Here is a 20,089-nt window from a genome sequence, read left to right as displayed (position 1 = left end):
CTAGTTAAATAAAGGTTAAGTTAAAGAAAAGTTTTTAAAATTCGGTTGGCGAGAACCACTAGAGCCAGAGTCTCCCTCTGCAACCCGAGACAAGCACAACACCCCTTGACGATAAATAATGTAAATGATTACAAATGGCCAATGATTAGGATACAAATATATATCACATTCTCCCACATTTCATGTTGGCGACACAGGGAACCGAAACATTAGCAAAAAAACGTTACTATTAATTTTCAAAGCAACTATTTAACTTTTTCTTTGATGTTACAGACAAACTAGGACCAACCATAGTAGCCTGCCTCTCACTTCATCAGAATTCATCAATATAATACCAACCAACCTCTTTTGACCTTGGGGGGATTTATTTATTTCATGCAATATACTGCTATTGTACTATGGTAACACATCATTAAAAAAGATGGTACCATATGATCATGTTTTTATAATTGTGCTTTACCATGGTAGAATGTATATTGCAGGTTAAACAATGGTAATTTCATGATCCACATCTATACTATGGTAAAAATGAGGCAATACCATGGTATTATTTAGGTGCATGCCTGTACCATCATACTTCAAAGCTAAAATCATGGTACATTTCTATGATTCAATCCATGCCATGGTATAAATGATGCAATACCATGGTAATATTTAGGAACAATGGCAGTACCATGGTAGTACCATCATACTTCAAGGCTAAAACCATGGTGCATTTAGATGATTTAGACTATACCATAGTAAACTCAGCAAAAAAAATAAACATCCCTTTTTCAGGACCCTGTCTTTCAAAGATCATTCGTAAAAATCCAAATAACTTCACAGATCTTCATTGTAAAGGGTTTAAACACTGTTTCTCATGCTTGTTCAATGAACCATAAACAATTAATGAACATGCACCTGTGGAACGGTCGTTAAGACACTAACCGCTGACAGACGGTAGGGGAAAAATAACTTACAGTACTTGTATTTGTCATCTGCCCTCTTGGTGCTGGCATCGGCTGTATCTGAGCTTCTAGCGTTATCTAAATCCAAATTTTGCTTTCAAATCTAACGTCACCATGAAGTTAATAGAACATAAAAAAATACTCAATGGTTGAATTCGTGTTGTGCGCTCTCCTCAAACAATAGCATGGTATTCTTTCACTGTAATGGCTACTGTAAATTGGACAGTGCAGTTAGATTAACAAGAATGTAAGCTTTCTGCCAATATCAGACATGTCTATGTCCAGGGAAATGTTCTTGTTACTTACAACCTCATGCTAATCGCATTAGCCTACATTAGCTCAACCGTCCCGTGGAACGGACACCGATACTGAAGTAGTTTTAACTGGAGGTTCCTGGGCCCCTCTCCCGGTCACACTGACTTCAGCGTATTCACTCTCCTGCCCCTGTTCCCTGTCCAGGGCTACAGCTGGTGTCTCTTTGGGCCGAAGTTTGGAGAAGTCTATCTCACCGTAGTGGATCTCCTCAGGCTGGTCTTCTGCTGGTTCCTCTGGTTCCTCTCCGGTCATGGCCTGATTAGTATACACCATCCCAACTGGGGAGTTCTGTGGAGAGAACACAGAAAGGAAAAGGTGTCAGGAACCATACTTTGTAATAATAATGAACTGATAATTTTAAAGGCATTAAGTTATACAACACATTACACATAGGATGTGTAACATACTGATATCAATTGCTAGAAACTGACAGAAGTACAAAGTTCAACAAATATGCTGTTATTATTAGTTGTTCTTACAGGATGTGGCATCATTGCTATCTGTGTGGTCTTATCACCCTAAATGTCCTCTTAAATTATTTTTTTTGTACTTCCTTCATTGCATTTTGTAGACAGGTTTTAAAAGTTTAGCCTCATTCCCACCTGTCCCAGTGGATTGTCTGTCCTTTCAAGTCCATCAGGGAGCCTAGATTTTCTCTTCCTGGAAGACATTTACGAAGACTTTCTGAATGCACTGAGAAGGATTTCATATACAAAAGCACAAACACAAGATAAATACACAGTTTTGCAGAGGCCGGAAAAGATTTTACCATCCAAAGAAAGTGATCAGGATGATTAGCAAAATTACTCCCAAGGTTCCTCCTGCTCCTGCAATTCCCAAAACCCTTGGGATAAGAGGCTCTTCTTGCCCTGAAAATACAGCATATATTATGGTCATTTCTTTCAAAAACAGCTCTAAAGTCTAAAGTAATATACACTTCATTCAGAAAGTATTCGGAACCCTTGACTGTTTCCACATTTTGTTACCTTATTCTAAAAATGGTTAAATAAATTATTCTTATCAATCTACACACAAGACCCTATGATGATGAAGCAAAACAAGTTTTTAGAAATTTTAGCAAATCTATTAAAAAAAACACTTTGCATAAGTATTCAGACTCTTTGCTATGAGACTCGAAATTGAGCTCAGGTTCATCCTGTTTACATGATCATCCTTGAGATGTTTCTAGAACTTGATTGGAGTCCACCTGTGATATATTCAATTGATTGGACATGATTTGGAAAGGCACACACCTGTCCACAGTTGACAGTGCATGTCAGAGCAAAAACCAAGCCATGAGGTCGAAGGAATTGTCTGTAGAGCTCTGAGACAGGATTGTGTCGAGGCACAGATCTGGGGAAAGGTACCAAAAAATGTCTGCAGCATTGAAAGTCCCCAAGAACACAGTGACCTCCATCATTCTTAAATGGAAGAAGTTTGGAACCTACAAGACTCTTCCTAGAGCGCGAGGCCCGGCCAAACTGAGCAATAGGGGGAGAAGGACCTTGGTCAGAGAGGTGGCCACTCCTCAGTAAAAGCCACATGACAGCCCACTTAGAGTTTGCCAAAAGGCACCTAAATAACTCTCAGACCATGAGAAACAAGATTCTTTGGTGTGATGAAACCAAGATTGAACTCTTTGGCCTGAGTGCCAAGCGTCAATGTCTGGAGGAAACCTAAAAGTTCTACCCTGCTAGAGTTGCCCCGTTCAACTGTAAGTGCTGTTATTGTGAAGTGGAAAGTCAAGGAGCAACAACGGCTCAGCCGCGAAGTGGTAGGCCACAGAAGGTCACAGAATGGGACCACTGAGTGCTGAAGCGCGTAGCGTCTGTCCTCAGTTACAACACTCACTATCGAGTTCCAAACTGGAAGCAACGTCAGCACAATAACTGTTCGTCGTGAGCTTCATGAATTGGGTTTTCATGACCAAGCAGCCACACACAAGCCTAAAATCACCATGCGCAATGCCAAGCGTTGGCTGGAGTGGTGTAAAGCAGACCTCTATTGGACTCTGAAGCAGTGGAAACTGTGTTATTTTGAGTGATGAATCATGCTTCACCATCCGACAGACGAATCTGGCAATGGCGGATGCCAGGAGAATGCCACCTGACCCAATGCATAGTGTCAACTGTAAAGTTTGGTGGATGAGGAATAATGGTCTGGGGCTGCTTTTTCATGGTTTGGGCTAGGCCCCTTAGTTCCAGTGAAGGGAAATCTTAACGCTACAGCATACAATGACATTCTAGATTATTCTGTACTTCCAACTTTGTGGCAACAGTTTGGGGAAGGCCCTTTCCTGTTTCAGCATGACAATGCCTCCGTGCACAAACAAGGTCCATACAGAAATGGTTTGTCGAGATCGGTGTGGAAGAACTTGACTGGCCTGCACAGAGCCCTGACCTCAACCCGATCGAACACCTTTGGGATGAATTGGAACGCAGACTGCGAACCAGGCCTAATTGCCCAACATCAGTGCTCGACCACACTAATGCTCTTGTGGCTGAATGGAAGCAAGTCCTCGCAACAATGTTCCAACATCTAGTGGAAAGCATTCCCAGAAGAGTGGAGGATGTTATAGCAGCAAAAGGGGGACCAACTCCATATTTATGCTCATCATTTTGGAATGGGATGTATATCTAACCAAAGATTGTGTCCTATGTGCCCCTGTGTTACCTTCAATAGCTAGAAGCACTTTCATTGACTTCTCAATGCCGTGATCATTTCTTGCTTCACAGTAGTACATCCCTCCATCACCAACAGTCACATTGATGGTGTAGGTCTGTCCAGATGCTACCTGTGTTGGTTTACCCCCACAAATCTGGAACCATGTGAAGTTTGTCACAGGAGGGTTGGCTGTGCTGCTGCAGGTCAGATTCACACAACTGCCCACTGATACTGGATCAGCTGGACTGAGGGAGGCTGAGGTGTTTTTAGGAGAAACTGGGGGAGAGGGGTTAATTAGGAGTGTATCTGGTATTTTGAATAGTCTGATCAATACCAGTCTATGACATAATCATCAGTGAAAACATAATGACAGAATGATCTACAGGTTCCAGGGACTAAATCTTACATAAAACGTTAAGCGTCATGGTATGTTCAGCTGTCTTGTTGCTTGTTCCTACTGGGTAGACTGCAGTACAAGTGATGTTCTTCTCATGATGAAGGTGTGAAGCAGTGAATGTCACCGTGGAGAGAACAGATTTGGTTTGATCTGAATTCTCTTGCAGTTGGTTCTCAGGTGTAAACAGGGTTGGGAGAGTCCATGTCAGTTTAGGAGAGTGTTTGGGACAGGGAGCTGCAGCAGAGCAGTTCAAACTGACAGGCCTCTCTTCCTTCATCTCACCTGAGACAGTAATCTTGGGTCCGAGAGGCAAATCTGTAATACATTGCAGGTTAACTTATTTTACACTCACGGTTGGGTAGGTTACTATGTAAATGTAATCTGTTACAGTTAAAAGTTACCTGTCCAAAATTGTAATCAGTAATGTAATGTACGGATTACCAAAATGTAGTAACATAATCTGATTACTTCCAGTTACTTTTGGAATCCATCAAACACATTTGGTGTGTTCATTGTGGTCTCGGATTTAAACCTGTACCTTTTTTCAATGCTGAATTGAATGTCATTGAGAAAACAGAAGTGTCATAATGTATTTGTATTCCGCAAACATCATTTCTGAATTTAAATGTAATCGAAAAAGTAGTCATCTACTTTTTCAAAAGTATCTGTAATCTGATTACAATTTTTTTTTTGCTGGTAACGTAAGTAATTGCAGTTACCGTTGTTTGTAATATATGATTACATGCAGTTACACTTCCGGTTCCGGTTGGAGCGAGTGGTCGCATCTGCACGTCGCTCCAACGGGTAGTATAACTTTTTCATTATATTTCATATATTTCATTATATCACAACGGTTTGATTTGTCTTATCCTAGCAATTTCCTCTCAGCTAGCTACATAGCCGTCTTTGTATCAAAGATAATTGCGTAATTATCGTACTTCGCCGTCCTAACGTAGTCTTCACTAGCCAGCTAGCTAACGTCCACTGATTAGCTGCACTGGGAAAACTATTACACTCAACTGAACGACTTGATTAGTTTAGTGTTAGCTAGCTACATAGCTGTCTTTGCTGTCTTCGTATCATCGTATCCAAGATAATTGTGTTGTTTAGGTTTAGAGTGTGTAGTCTTAGAGTGATTATCTTAATTTACCGAGGTTAGCTAGCCAGCTATTTGTCGTCCTTAACGTAGGTGACTCTGCTAGCTAGCCAACAGCTAGCCAACGCTAGCCAACGTCTTCTGTATAGAACTCAACTACCCGGTCGCATTCACAGGTTGTATCACATTTTCACTTCATTTCATTACAGTACAACGGTTTGATTTGTTTGATCGTAGCTAGCTACTTAGCTAGCTACATAGCCGTCTTTGTATCAAAGATAATTGTGTAGTCTAGAGCGATTTTCTAGGTTCGCTAGCCATCTATTGTCGCTCTTTTAACGCAACGTAACGTAAACAACACTGCTAGCTAGCCTGCTAGCCCCGAATAGCAACACTGCAGAAACTATTACACTCAACGGAACGACTTGATTAGTGTAGTGTCAACAACGCACCCACTGCCAGCTGGCCTACTTCAGCAGTACTGTATAATTTTAATCATTTTAGTCAATAAGATTCTTGCTACGTAGCTTAACTTTCTGAACATTCGAGACGTGTAGTCCACTTGTCATTCCAATCTCCTTTGCATTAGCGTAGCCTCTTCTGTAGCCTGTCAACTATGTGTCTGTTTATCCCTGTTCTCTCCTCTCTGCACAGACCATACAAACGCTCCTCACCGCGTGGCCGCGGCCACCCTACTCTGGTGGTCCCAGCGCGCACGACCCACGTGGAGTTCCAGGTCTCCGGTAGCCTCTGGAACTGCCAATCTGCGGTCAACAAGGCAGAGTTCATCTCAGCCTATGCCTCCCTCCAGTCCCTCGACTTCTTGGCACTGACGGAAACATGGATCACCACAGACAACACTGCTACTCCTACTGCTCTCTCTTCGTCCGCCCACGTGTTCTCGCACACCCCGAGAGCGTCTGGTCAGCGGGGTGGTGGCACCGGGATCCTCATCTCTCCCAAGTGGTCATTCTCTCTTTCTCCCCTTACCCATCTGTCTATCGCCTCCTTTGAATTCCATGCTGTCACAGTTACTAGCCCTTTCAAGCTTAACATCCTTATCATTTATCGCCCTCCAGGTTCCCTCGGAGAGTTCATCAATGAGCTTGATGCCTTGATAAGCTCCTTTCCTGAGGACGGCTCACCTCTCACAGTTCTGGGCGACTTTAACCTCCCCACGTCTACCTTTGACTCTTTCCTCTCTGCCTCCTTCTTTCCACTCCTCTCCTCTTTTGACCTCACCCTCTCACCTTCCCCCTACTCACAAGGCAGGCAATACGCTCGACCTCATCTTTACTAGATGCTGTTCTTCCACTAACCTCATTGCAACTCCCCTCCAAGTCTCCGACCACTGCCTTGTATCCTTTTCCCTCTCGCTCTCATCCAACACCTCCCACACTGCCCCTACTCGGATGGTATCGCGCCGTCCCAACCTTCGCTCTCTCTCCCCCGCTACTCTCTCCTCTTCCATCCTATCATCTCTTCCCTCCGCTCAAACCTTCTCCCACCTATCTCCTGATTCTGCCTCCTCAACCCTCCTCTCCTCCCTCTCTGCATCCCTTGACTCTCTATGTCCCCTATCCTCCAGGCCGGCTCGGTCCTCCCCTCCCGCTCCGTGGCTCGATGACTCATTGCGAGCTCACAGAACAGGGCTCCGGGCAGCCGAGCGGAAATGGAGGAAAACTCGCCTCCCTGCGGACCTGGCATCCTTTCACTCCCTCCTCTCTACATTTTCCTCCTCTGACTCTGCTGCTAAAGCCACTTTCTACCACGCTAAATTCCAAGCATCTGCCTCTAACCCTAGGAAGCTCTTTGCCACCTTCTCCTCCCTCCTGAATCCTCCGCCCCCCCCCCTCCTCCCTCTCTGCAGATGACTTCGTCAACCATTTTGAAAAGAAGGTCGACGACATCCGATCCTCGTTTGCTAAGTCAAACGACACCGCTGGTTCTGCTCACACTGCCCTACCCTGTGCTCTGACCTCTTTCTCCCCTCTCTCTCCAGATGAAATCTTGCGTCTTGTGACGGCCGGCCGCCCAACAACCTGCCCGCTTGACCCTATCCCCTCCTCTCTTCTCCAGACCATTTCCGGAGACCTTCTCCCTTACCTCACCTCGCTCATCAACTCATCCCTGACCGTTGGCTACGTCCCTTCCGTCTTCAAGAGAGCGAGAGTTGCACCCCTTCTGAAAAAACCTACACTCGATCCCTCCGATGTCAACAATTACAGACCAGTATCCCTTCTTTCTTTTCTCTCCAAAACTCTTGAACGTGCTGTCCTTGGCCAGCTCTCCCGCTATCTCTCTCTGAATGACCTTCTTGATCCAAATCAGTCAGGTTTCAAGACTAGTCATTCAACTGAGACTGCTCTCCTCTGTATCACGGAGGCGCTCCGCACTGCTAAAGCTAACTCTCTCTCCTCTGCTCTCATCCTTCTAGATCTATCGGCTGCCTTCGATACTGTGAACCATCAGATCCTCCTCTCCACCCTCTCCGAGTTGGGCATCTCCGGCGCGGCCCACGCTTGGATTGCGTCCTACCTGACAGGTCGCTCCTACCAGGTGGCGTGGCGAGAATCTGTCTCCTCACCACGCGCTCTCACCACTGGTGTCCCCCAGGGCTCTGTTCTTGGCCCTCTCCTATTCTCGCTATACACCAAGTCACTTGGCTCTGTCATAACCTCACATGGTCTCTCTTATCATTGCTATGCAGACGACACACAATTAATCTTCTCCTTTCCCCCTTCTGATGACCAGGTGGCGAATCGCATCTCTGCATGTCTGGCAGACATATCAGTGTGGATGACGGATCACCACCTCAAGCTGAACCTCGGCAAGACGGAGCTGCTCTTCCTCCCGGGGAAGGACTGCCCGTTCCATGATCTCGCCATCACGGTTGACAACTCCATTGTGTCCTCCTCCCAGAGCGCCAAGAACCTTGGCGTGATCCTGGACAACACCCTGTCGTTCTCAACTAACATCAAGGCGGTGGCCCGTTCCTGTAGGTTCATGCTCTACAACATCCGCAGAGTACGACCCTGCCTCACACAGGAAGCGGCGCAGGTCCTAATCCAGGCACTTGTCATCTCCCGTCTGGATTACTGCAACTCGCTGTTGGCTGGGCTCCCTGCCTGTGCCATTAAACCCCTTCAACTCATCCAGAACGCCGCAGCCCGTCTGGTGTTCAACCTTCCCAAGTTCTCTCACGTCACCCCGCTCCTCCGTTCTCTCCACTGGCTTCCAGTTGAAGCTCGCATCCGCTACAAGACCATGGTGCTTGCCTACGGAGCTGTGAGGGGAACGGCACCTCAGTACCTCCAGGCTCTGATCAGGCCCTACACCCAAACAAGGGCACTGCGTTCATCCACCTCTGGCCTGCTCGCCTCCCTACCACTGAGGAAGTACAGCTCCCGCTCAGCCCAGTCAAAACTGTTCGCTGCCCTGGCCCCCCAATGGTGGAACAAACTCCCTCACGACGCCAGGACAGCGGAGTCAATCACCACCTTCCGGAGACACCTGAAACCCCACCTCTTTAAGGAATACCTAGGATAGGTTAAGTAATCCCTCTCACCCCACCCCCCCCCTACGTTTTAGATGCACTATTGTTAAGTGACTGTCCCACTGGATGTCATAAGGTGAATGCACCAATTTGTAAGTCGCTCTGGATAAGAGCGTCTGCTAAATGACTTAAATGTAAATGTAAATGTACTCCCCAGCCCAGTTTACACTGACAGCCACACTGTCCACTTGTTCTCATTCCACTTGTGTAATTTGATGCAAGGACTCTAAATATATTTTTTGGGGGGGATAAACAGTTAAATTGTCTCTTACCTCTGACAACTATAAGAACAGACTTCTCAGGGTCTGTTGCGCTGAATGGTCTACTCTCAATTCTGAAGAAGTAGCTGTTAGTGTAACTAGAGGTTACATTGAAGAAGACTGTGGTGCAGTCCTTCCAGGACATGTTTCCAGTTATCTTCCCTTGATAGGTGTTGTATGTCTTACTACTGTTAAATATCACAATGTTCTGCCTGCCACCAAAGTACGGTGATTCTTTAATCCACACTCCGGAGGTAATTACTGTGCTGTTAAATGTAGAGCAATCTTGAGGAACATCAAATGCACATGGGATTTGAACACAGGAGCCACTCAGTACATCCAATTTCTCTGGCATTGTGGTGATCAAATGTCTTTGGCCAAAACAGGCCAAAACACCTGCAATATCAAGGTCAACATCAGAGAGGTTATGTGATATTTTCAGTAGTCTCTGTCGATATTATGCCATTACAGTTAAATAAGATTAACTTATTTCAATGTACAGGTGATTCATGATACTGCATGTCGAGATTACATGCCCTAGACTGGAGCATACACATATATGGAATACATAATAAGAATGTATTTGAATTGAGACAATTAAACTGCAATTATCCGTAGTCAACTGTACTCTATTTTCACATTGAGAAAGATGGAAATATAGCTCATACCATAAAATGGAATGACTCTTTGTCCTGTTCATAACTACAAATAATTGGAGCTGTGTGGAAAACTCACCTGACATAAAGAGGCCAATGAGAAACATGTTGTCAGTACTACATGCCATGTCAGAATTCACATTCACCTGAAACGGTACAAACATACACTTAATGGTAAAGTAGCCTAACTCACACAACACTTTGAAATCAATTTCTCTGCACCTACTCAAATGGCATTGGAGGAGAAGATCAATTCAGATTTTCACCTTGAATGAATGTTGAAGAGTCGTGGAGAGAGGATGCAAGGAGTGAGGAAGACAAGGCCAGTAACTGAAAGGTAAATGGTTTGAAGTCCTGAGCCAACTACGTGAAAAATATGTCTGTTCCCTTCAGCGACTCACTTAACCCTAATTGCTCCTGTAAATTGCTATGGATAAGAGCATATGATGCATTCAGAAAGTATTCAGACCGCTTGACGTTTTCCACATTTTGTTACATTACAGCCTCTAAAATGGATTAAAAACATTTTCCTCATCAATCTACACACAATACCCCATAATGACAAAGCAAAAAAAACACAAAAAAACAGAAATACCTTATTTACATACACCACCAGTCAAAAGTTTGGACACAGCTACTCATTCAAGGTTTTTTTTTCTTTTTACAATTTTCTACATTGTAGAATAATAGTGAAGACATCAAAACTATGAAATAACACATATGGAATCCTGTAATAACCCAAAAAGGGTTAAACAAATCCAAATATATTTCATATTTGAGATTCTTCAAAGTACCCACCCTTTGCCTTGATGACAGCTTTGCACACTCTTGGCATTCTCTCAACCAGCTTCACTTGGAATGCAGGTGAAGGAGTTCCCACATATGCTGAGCACTTGTTGGCTGCTTTTCCTTCACTCTGCGGTCCAACTCATCCCAAACCATCTCAATTGGGTTGAAGTCGGACGATTGTGGAAGCTAGGTCATCTGATGCAGCACTCCATTACTCTCCGTCTTGGTCAAATAGCTCTTACACAGCCTGAAGGTGTATTGGGTCATTGTCCTGTTGAAAAACAAATGATAGTCCCACTAAGCGCAAACCAGATGGGATGGCGTATTGCTGCAGAATACTGTTGAGACAATGCCAAGAGTGTGCAAAGCTGTCATCAAGGCAAAGGGTGGCTACTTTGAAGAATCTTAAATAAAAAATAGATTTGGATTTGTTTAACACTTTTTTTGATTACTACAAGATTCCATAGTTGTTATTTCATAGTTTTGATGTCTTCACTATTATTCTACAATGTAGAAAATAGTAAAAAATAAACAAAAACCCTTGAATGAGTAGGCGTGTCCAAACTTTTGACTGGTACTATCAGTATTTAGACCCTTTGCTGTGAGGCTCGAACTTGAGCTCAGGTGCATCCTGTTTCCATTGACCGTCCTTGAGATGTTTCTACAACTTGATTGGAGTTCACCTGGGGTAAAATAAATAAATTGGACATGATTTGGAAAGGCATACACCTATCTATATAAAGGCCCCACAGTTGACAGTGTATATCAGAGCAAAAACCAAGCCATGAGGTCGAAGAAATAGTCCGTAAAGCTCAGAGACATGATTGTGTCGAGGCACAGATCTGGGAAAGGGTACCAAAACATTTCTGCAGCATTGAAGGTCCCCAAGAACACCGTGGCCTCAATCATTCTTAAATGGAAGAAAATTGGAACCACAAAGACTTCCTAGAGCTGTGGGGATGTTTTTCAGCGACAGGGACTGGGAGACTAGTTCGGATCGAGGGAAAGATGAACGGAGAAAAGTACAGAGAGATCCTTGATGAAAACCTGCTCCAGAGTACTCAGGACCTCAGACTGGGGCGAAGGTTCACCTTCCAACAGGACAACAACCCTAAGCACACAGCCAAGACAACGCAGGAGTGGCTTCGGGACAAGTATCTGAATGTCCTTGAGTGGTCCAGCAAGTGCCCAGACTTGGACCTGATCGGTCATCTCTAGAGAGACCTGAAAAGAGCTGTGCTGCAACGCTCCCCATCCAACCTGACAGAGCTTGAGAGGATCGACAGAGAAGAATGGGAGAAACTTCCCAAATACAGTTGTGCAAAGTTTGTAGCATCATACCCAAGAAGACTCAAGGAGTCTGCCAAAGGTGCTTCAACAAAGTACTGAGTAAAGGGTCTGAATACTTATGTAAATGTGATATGTCAGTTTTTTATTTTTAATACAATTTTTAAAAAGTCTAAACCTGTTTTTGCTTTCTCATTATAGGGTATTGTGTGTAGATCGATGAGGGGGAAAAAAACAATTTATTCCAATTTAGAAGAAGGTTGTAACGTAACAAAATGTGGGAAAAGTCAAGGGGTCTGAATACTTTCCCAATGCACCATATGTAAAACACATGCTCTCCCCTCTGTATGTATTTGGACAGTGAAGCAAAATTGATACATTTAGCTCAATACTTCACCATTTTAGATCAAATGTTTCATATGAGGTGACAGTACAGAATGTCACCTTTTGTTTGTGTGTATAAAAAAAAACTGTAATGCCCAGGGTGTAGTGAAGGAAGAAGTCAGGCGCAGGAAGCAGAGAGTTCAGGGTAGAAATGCTTTTAATACACCACACCAGTGAAAACAACGCCAACCCAAATAAATGCCCCAAACATGGGGAACTAAACAGTTCAGCAACACACACACACACACACACACAACCGTGACTTACAGTCGTGTACAATCGTACACTGAAAATAATCCCGCACAACCAGCAGGTGGGCCAGCTGGTAAATAAAGACCAACCAATTAACCTAACTAAACACAGGTGCAACTAATAAATAGACAAGGGGGGAAAAAGGATCAGTGGCAGCTTGTAGGCCGGTGACGATGACCGCTGAGCGCCACCCCGAACAGGAAGGGGTGCCACCTTCGGTAGGAGTCGTGACAAAAACACTGTAGTAAATATTACAATAATGTCCCAAAAATCACTACATTCCGCAAAAACAGTACAGTTTTTTAAAACTATAGTAAATACTACAGTATTTAATTTGCATATACCCTGCCCACTCCCCTCTCCCATATCCCAATTTGTGCCACCCATAAGTGAAAGACCTACATGCCAAGTCTAGAGCATGTATTGTGTTCTTTACAGGTTATAGAAAAGTGCAGAACCGCTGAACTATCTGTTTAGATCCAGTCCTACCGACCAACAGGTTATGGAACATTTTTATCATTTTATGTCAAGACTTAGTCTGTAAAGCCATTACATACTACAGTAACGTCTACAAAAACACTCCAGTGGATACTATAGTATTTTTTTCATGTGGGTGTTTTGATGTAGCCCTTAACTTCCTTTCTCATCATTGTTCATGATTCATTCTTAATCATGGCATTATCAGGATTAGAGATGTATTGCATTGAACCGTCCCTGTATCCAGTGGTGGAAAAAGTACAGAATTGTACTTCAGTACATGTAAAGATACTTTAAAGTAAAGTATAAATAATTTTAAATTGCTTATATTAAGCAAACTAGACAGCACACTTTTCTTTTTTTCTTTACAGATAGCTTTACAGATAGCACACTCCAACACTCCGACATAATTTACAGATAGCCAGGAGCCCACTCCAACACTCAAGACACAATTTACAGATAGCCAGGGGCCCACTCCAACACTCAAGACACAATTTACAGATAGCCAGAGGCCCACTCCAACACTCAAGACATAATTTACAAACAAAGCATTTGTGTTTCATGAGTCCGCCAGATCAGAGGCAGTAGGATAGAACAGGGATGTTCTTTTGATAATGCGTGAATTTGACAAGTACTTTTGCATGTCAGGGAAAATGCATGGAATAAAAAGTACATTATCTCCTTTAGGAATGTAGTTAAGTAAAAGTTGTCAAAAATATACATAGTAAAGTACAGATACCTCAAAAAACTATTGTTACTTAAGTACTTTACACCAATGCTCATATCAAATAGGTATTTCAGTTTTGAAGCAAATACATGAACTATCAGCAGTACTTTGAACATTTTAAATCTCATTACTTGCAATGAATTTCCTTCATTTAATTTGAACACTAAAATTAAAAGATAAGATTGTGAAAAAGTCAAACACTTGCCTTACAATCATGAAAACCATCCACAGGAAAGGAGAAGCTATCACACACCCGTAGTGGTTTCTGATAAACAAAAGTGTTATAATTAAATTGAGTCGCATCAGTCACATACTTCCTATTACTATGCCTAGCGTTTAGACTGTTTGTCCAGTTACTGAATGGTTGCTGGTTAGAATACCAGAGCCGACAAGGTGAAAAAACTGTTGATGTGCCCTTCAGCAAGGCATTTAACACGAGTTTGCTCTTACTGTGATTGTTTTCAATTCAAATGGTCAGAAATAAACAAAAATAGCTACTTAGCATGAGCAATTTCTCAAGCATGAATTTTGCTAGGACTGTCAGGTGTGGTCTGAGTGGGGAGTGGAAGATGGAAAACTAGCTGTTACTGGCAGAGAGGTTTAGAACTCTGATTGGTATTTTAAGTAGTTTACCGACTGGTGATGTCACCAGACTGGCCAAAACTCCATTCCACCAAAAGGAGGCGGAACTTCAGGCAGTCTTTTCAAAAAGCTCTTACATTAAAAGGGCAATATCCCCCCCCCCCCGTCCCCGTCCCTGTCAGAACAGCCCAAATTTGTCAGGGCATGGACTCTACAAGGTGTCGAAAGCAATTAACAAGGATGCTAACTCTATATGCTTCCCACAGTTGTATCTAGTTGGTTAGATGTCTTTTGGGTGCAACCCTGCAGTGTTGCAGTTCTCGACACAAACTGGTGTGCCTGGCACCTACTACCATTAGAGCGTTGGGCCAGGAACCAAAAGGTTGCTGGATTGAATCCCCGAGCTGACAAGGTAAAAAATCTGTCATTCTGCCCCTGAACATTTCAGTTGAATGCATTGTTGTACAACTGACTAGGTATCCCCCTTTCCCTTTCCCATACCCCATTCAAAGGCACTTAAATCTTGTCCTGCCCATTCAACCTCTTTATGGCACACATGCACAATCCATTTCTTAATTGTCTCAAGGCTTAAAAATCCTTCTTTAACCTGTCTCCACCCCTCTAACTACACTGATTGAAGTGGATTTAACCAGTGACATCCATAAGGGATCATAGCTTTCACCTGGACCCACCTTGTCAGTCTAGGTCATGGAAAAGGCAGGTGTTAATAATGTTTATACACTCAATGTATACATAAAACACAGGGAAACCACATTTTTGACTGCACTGGGCCTTACAGTGGATGCTTTAAAAGGCTATGTGCTGGGCGTCCTAATCAGATGTGAAACAGCGCACGCAAATGTGTATATGCTAATATTTGAAAAATCCCCTTTCTATTAAACCTTCCACAATTTGTTTCCGTCATGAAAAATTCAACAACAAAAAATGCATCAAACAAAGCTTTTGTCAATAGAACCATCTCACCGTCCTATATCTCCGGGCTTTAATGGGAATGCATGTGGGATTTGGAAAAAATATAAATCAAAATACAAAATTCACTATTACTTTAATTCAAGAAAAAAGCATGTTAATAAAACTTGCTAGTTTAATTGGAATACGTTAACCACTACCCCATTCTCACATTTTCAACATGAAGAACAGACTTGGCTAGACACTGTAATTGTAGTTGTCTAATTATCACGCACACTCCTCAACTTCCTCTTTCCTTGGTTGACTTCCTCTTTGAAGTCTATTCCTAAATAAATAGGAGGAAGTAGCGAGAATTATTTTAATATGGATACAGTATGGTGTGGACAATGTTTTTTATTAATCAAACATAGATGAGGTATGGTATACACTGAGTGTACTAAACATATTCCTAATATTGAGTTGAATGTTGACTCCAATGCTTCCCACAGTTGTGTCAAGTTGGCTGAATGTCCTTGATACACACAGGAAACTGTTGAGTGTGAAAAACCCAGCAGCGTTGCAGTTCTTGACACACTCAAACCGGTGTGGCTGGCACCTACTACTATACCCTGTTTAAAGGCACTGAAATGCATTGAATATGTATAGGTTTCTCTCTCAGAGAGCCAATGATGGTGAATGGAGTCCAGTCATTCCGGTGTGCTGCCTTGTCGGCTCTTCATCATCTTCTTACAGCTGTTCTTGATGCAGTCCTCACTGTGCACAAACACACTTCACAGTATGAGACATTTTTATCACTCATACCAACCATGGCTTAACATCATGTGCATGTGGAGCAGGATTTCAACCGTGTGAAAAAGTAGTGCCATTGTCGGAAAGTACAGTGCCACATTCAAATAAAATCGACTTATTTAGAATACAAAAGTGTGACTGAAGCGTATATTCTCATATTTACACCAAGTCAAATTTCCCATTCGTCGTGCATTGACGTCAATGTAGGATTCATCCCTGCCATTTTTTACTCAAATAAATCAGAGTGAGGCTCCATAAGGGTTGGAATATTACCTCAGTGATACTATATTATGTCGATCCTATCCTGTACTTGAACTGTTTCTCTGCACACATGAACTGGATAAGGGTGTCCTTGTTGGGCTCGCTCCACTTGAGGTTACTGTGGAGCAGTCCACAATGTCAGGCTGCAGGAACAGACCTCTGGACTCCTTATACAGGCAGTCCTCTGGGGCAGGGTGCTTCTGCAAGGGGCCAAGGAGACAAACACTCACACTGACTTCTGGGAATAGGATAACTGCTGCGTGACGGTTTGGATCTCAAACTAGGGACTGCTTATTATGTGGGACTGTCATGCATGTGTGTGTTTAAGAGGAACAAATTAAACTATGGAGAATTGGGATTACAAACTCTTACAAAGTTTGACAGTCACAACACAGGTGAACTCACAGAAGGATAGGAAGCTTCCTAAGATAGAGAAACAGAAATGTTACAAGTAACCTCAAAAACAAAATATACAACACACACACACAGCTTCTATTGTTATAATACTGTTAGATAAACTGTATGACTGGGATGAAAGATGGGTAAGGTGGTATATAAACTGCAGTAGTACTTTGCGTCGCTGGGGGTGAGGTGCCTCAGTAGGATCCCTGCTCCAAATGTCAGGCTGTCCGTATCTTCTGTTGCCGTGGCGACTACCGCCTTAACCAGAGCAGTGCAGCTCACCTCTGCCTCACATGGAGCCTAGTGGGTGAGATGGAAGATCATTTAGATACGTTCAATACTTAATGAATGGACCGAGGTGTACAGTAACTATGTGCACAGAAGATTGATTAGTTTATGGGTGGCTAAGGAAAGGAACAAAACTTGAGACAAACCTTGATGTATGGCACCCCCATTAGGGTGAGCAGCTTCTTGCACTCGTCGTTGTGCTGCCGGGTAACTTTCACCAGACGCTTAGTGAACTTGTCAATGTTCTCCTGCTCCCCTGGTGGTGAATAGAAAAATTGGTCATCACTACACACGTGTTGGTGACTTGCTGTACCTGTTTCCTGCACCTGGGCCAGCAGGTTCTCAGCCTCTGCCCTCCTTCTCCAGCTAAAACCACACAGAGAGAGAAGTTAGATTAAGACTCCCGAGTGGCACAGCGGTCTAAGGCAATGCATCGCAGTGCTTGAGGTGTCATTAGACACCCTGGTTTGAATCTAGGCTGTATCACAACCGGACGTGATCGGGAATTCCATAGGGTGGTGCACAATTGGCCCAGCGTTGTTCGGGTTTGGCCGGTGTAAATAAGAATTTGTTCTTAATTGACTTGCCTAGTTAAATAAAAAAAGATGTTGTTTACATTACATTTACATTTAAGTCATTTAGCAGATGCTCTTATCCAGAGCGACTTACAAATTGGTGCATTCACCTTATGACATCCAGTGGAACAGTCACTTTACAATAGTGCATCTAAATCTTAAAGGAGGGGGGAATACTTATCCTATCCTAGGTATTCCTTAAAGAGGTGGGGTTTCAGGTGTCTCCGGAAGGTGGTGATTGACTCCGCTGTCCTGGCGTCGTGAGGGAGTTTGTTCCACCATTGGGGGGCCAGAGCAGCGAACAGTTTTGACTGGGCTGAGCGGGAGCTGTACTTCCTCAGTGGTAGGGAGGCGAGCAGGCCAGAGGTGGATGAACGCAGTGCCCTTGGGTGGGTGTAGGGCCTGATCAGAGCCTGGAGGTACTGAGGTGCCGTTCCCCTCACAGCTCCGTAGGCAAGCACCATGGTCTTGTAGCGGATGCGAGCTTCAACTGGAAGCCAGTGGAGAGAACGGAGGAGCGGGGTGACGTGAGAGAACTTGGGAAGGTTGAACACCAGACGGGCTGCGGCGTTCTGGATGAGTTGAAGGGGTTTAATGGCACAGGCAGGGAGCCCAGCCAACAGCGAGTTGCAGTAATCCAGACGGGAGATGACAAGTGCCTGGATTAGGACCTGCGCCGCTTCCTGTGTGAGGCAGGGTCGTACTCTGCGGATGTTGTAGAGCATGAACCTACAGGAACGGGCCACCGCCTTGATGTTGGTTGAGAACGACAGGGTGTTGTCCAGGATCACACCAAGGTTCTTAGCGCTCTGGGAGGAGGACACAATGGAGTTGTCAACCGTGATGGCGAGATCATGGAACGGGCAGTCCTTCCCCGGGAGGAAGAGCAACATTTGAGAAAATACATAATGCATTTCAACATCCCAAGGAGGGGCAATAAAGTTGTGATCTTGATGTGACCCCTGTCCTTACCTCTTGTGACTTCAACTGTGAGGGCTTGCCATCAAAAGCGTAGACAGGTTTGATGCCATGCCCAAGCATGTGGATGGTCTGGTAAAACGTACCCATAAGGTGGCTGAGGATGCAAGTGAAATCACATGACTAACAGAGACTTGAAAATATAATATTAGAATGGGTTAGAATAAAATACAATGTATACAATACACTACAAATACCAAAGTATGTGGACACCCCTTCAAATGAGTGGATTCGGGCCTCTCGAGTGGCGCAGTGGTCTAAGGCTGTGCTAGCTGCGTTACTAAAGATCCTGGTTCGATACCGGGCTGTGTCGCGACCGGGAGACCCATGAGGCGCCGCACAATTGGCCCCAATCGCCTGGGTTGGGGGAGGGTTTGGCCGGCCGGGATTTCCTTGTCCCATCGTGCTCTAGCGACTCCTGTGGCGGCCCGGGCACATGCACGTTGACATGGTCGTGTACATTCCCGTTTTAAGCGTGCAGTGCGGCTTGGCTGGGTTGTGTTTGTGACACATGGCTATCGACCTTCGCCTCTTGGGGAGAAAAATGGCGTACAAAAACAACAACAACAAAAAAAATATATATATATATATATATATATACATACATAAATAAAACGTGTGGATTTGGCTATTTCAGACACGCCTGTTGCTGACAGGTGTATAGAATTGAACACACAGCCATGCAATCTCCATAGACAAACATTGGCAGTAGAATGGCCTTACTGAAGAGCTCAGTGACTTTCAACGTGACACCGTCATAGGATGTCACCTTTCCAACAAGTCAGATCGTCAAATTTCGGCCCTGCTAGAGCTGCCCTGGTCAACTGTGGTAAGCCACACAAACTCACAGGATGAGTGCTGAAGCGCGTAACACCTAAAAATCGTCTGTCCTTGTTTGCAACACTCCCTACTAAGTTCCAAAAAATGTTTTGTCATACCAGTGGTATAGGTCTGTTATAAACTGGGTGGTTAGAGCTCTGAATGCTGATTGGCTGACAGCCGTGGTATACGGACGTATAACACGGGTATGACAAAACATGTATTTTTACTGCTCTAATTACTTTGGTAAACAGTTTATAATAGCACTAAGGTACCTCGGGGGTTTGTGGTATATGGGCAATATACCACGGCTAAGGGCTGCATTAATTTATAAATGAGTTTAGACAGCTAGCTTGCTAGCTAACGTTAGCAACTTGAAGATATTTGAATGTAAATATTTTCTACAATATAATATTTTATAAAATAAGGATTTATCATGACTAACATACGAATAAAACATTGTTTACATGCAACTCACTGGCTGTTCTCGTGTCACAGCTGTTTCAGGCTGCGAAGAAAATGGGAAAACTGTATCAAGGCATTACAATTTGTACATATTGTACAATATTAATGAGAGACTGGGGTTGACAATCCAGGACTCTTCGAGTATCGTTCATCGATTGACCGGTAACAGATTAAAAGGCCTGTGTCTTTGGCA

General features: G+C 43.8%; 2 protein-coding genes and 1 long non-coding RNA gene across 13 annotated transcripts; all 3 read right to left on the bottom strand.

Annotated features, from left to right (window-relative positions):
- Positions 1 to 422: 422 nt before the first annotated feature.
- Positions 423 to 9,380, bottom strand: LOC124038972 (vascular cell adhesion protein 1-like). Its single transcript, XM_046354880.1, has 6 exons — positions 9,248 to 9,380; positions 4,333 to 4,638; positions 3,936 to 4,202; positions 2,032 to 2,131; positions 1,865 to 1,922; positions 423 to 1,550 (listed from the first exon to the last, which is right to left on the bottom strand). Exons 1-6 carry the CDS (start codon positions 9,378 to 9,380, stop codon positions 1,287 to 1,289), a joined length of 1,128 nt encoding a protein of 375 aa, XP_046210836.1. The 3' UTR covers positions 423 to 1,286.
- Positions 9,381 to 9,431: 51 nt separating this feature from the next.
- Positions 9,432 to 10,297, bottom strand: LOC124039653. The gene is made up of 3 exons (XR_006839621.1): positions 10,158 to 10,297; positions 9,971 to 10,037; positions 9,432 to 9,631 (listed from the first exon to the last, which is right to left on the bottom strand). It is a non-coding gene; the product is annotated as an uncharacterized LOC124039653 (long non-coding RNA).
- Positions 10,298 to 14,571: 4,274 nt separating this feature from the next.
- On the bottom strand, positions 14,572 to 20,079 carry LOC124039651 (flap endonuclease 1-like). 11 transcript variants are annotated; one of them, XR_006839612.1, is made up of 5 exons: positions 19,910 to 20,079; positions 18,810 to 19,143; positions 18,607 to 18,709; positions 17,206 to 17,315; positions 14,572 to 17,071 (listed from the first exon to the last, which is right to left on the bottom strand). XR_006839612.1 is itself a non-coding variant. In XM_046355844.1 (5 exons), exons 2-5 carry the CDS (start codon positions 17,224 to 17,226, stop codon positions 16,485 to 16,487), a joined length of 255 nt encoding a protein of 84 aa, XP_046211800.1. In that variant the 5' UTR covers positions 17,227 to 17,315; positions 19,910 to 20,079; the 3' UTR covers positions 14,572 to 16,484. The 11 variants fall into 11 exon arrangements, 3 of the variants coding, with proteins under 3 accessions (XP_046211800.1, XP_046211799.1, XP_046211801.1); XM_046355844.1 differs by lacking the exons at positions 18,607 to 18,709; positions 18,810 to 19,143 and having other exon boundaries at positions 14,572 to 16,569; positions 16,775 to 16,792; positions 16,941 to 17,071; XR_006839614.1 differs by lacking the exon at positions 18,810 to 19,143.
- Between the last annotated feature and the right edge of the window lie 10 nt (positions 20,080 to 20,089).

This window comes from Oncorhynchus gorbuscha, linkage group LG07 (assembly GCF_021184085.1).
Source record: "Oncorhynchus gorbuscha isolate QuinsamMale2020 ecotype Even-year linkage group LG07, OgorEven_v1.0, whole genome shotgun sequence".
NCBI classification, from domain to species: Eukaryota; Metazoa; Chordata; class Actinopteri; order Salmoniformes; family Salmonidae; genus Oncorhynchus; species Oncorhynchus gorbuscha.
This window is presented reverse-complemented; position numbering and strand designations above follow the sequence as displayed.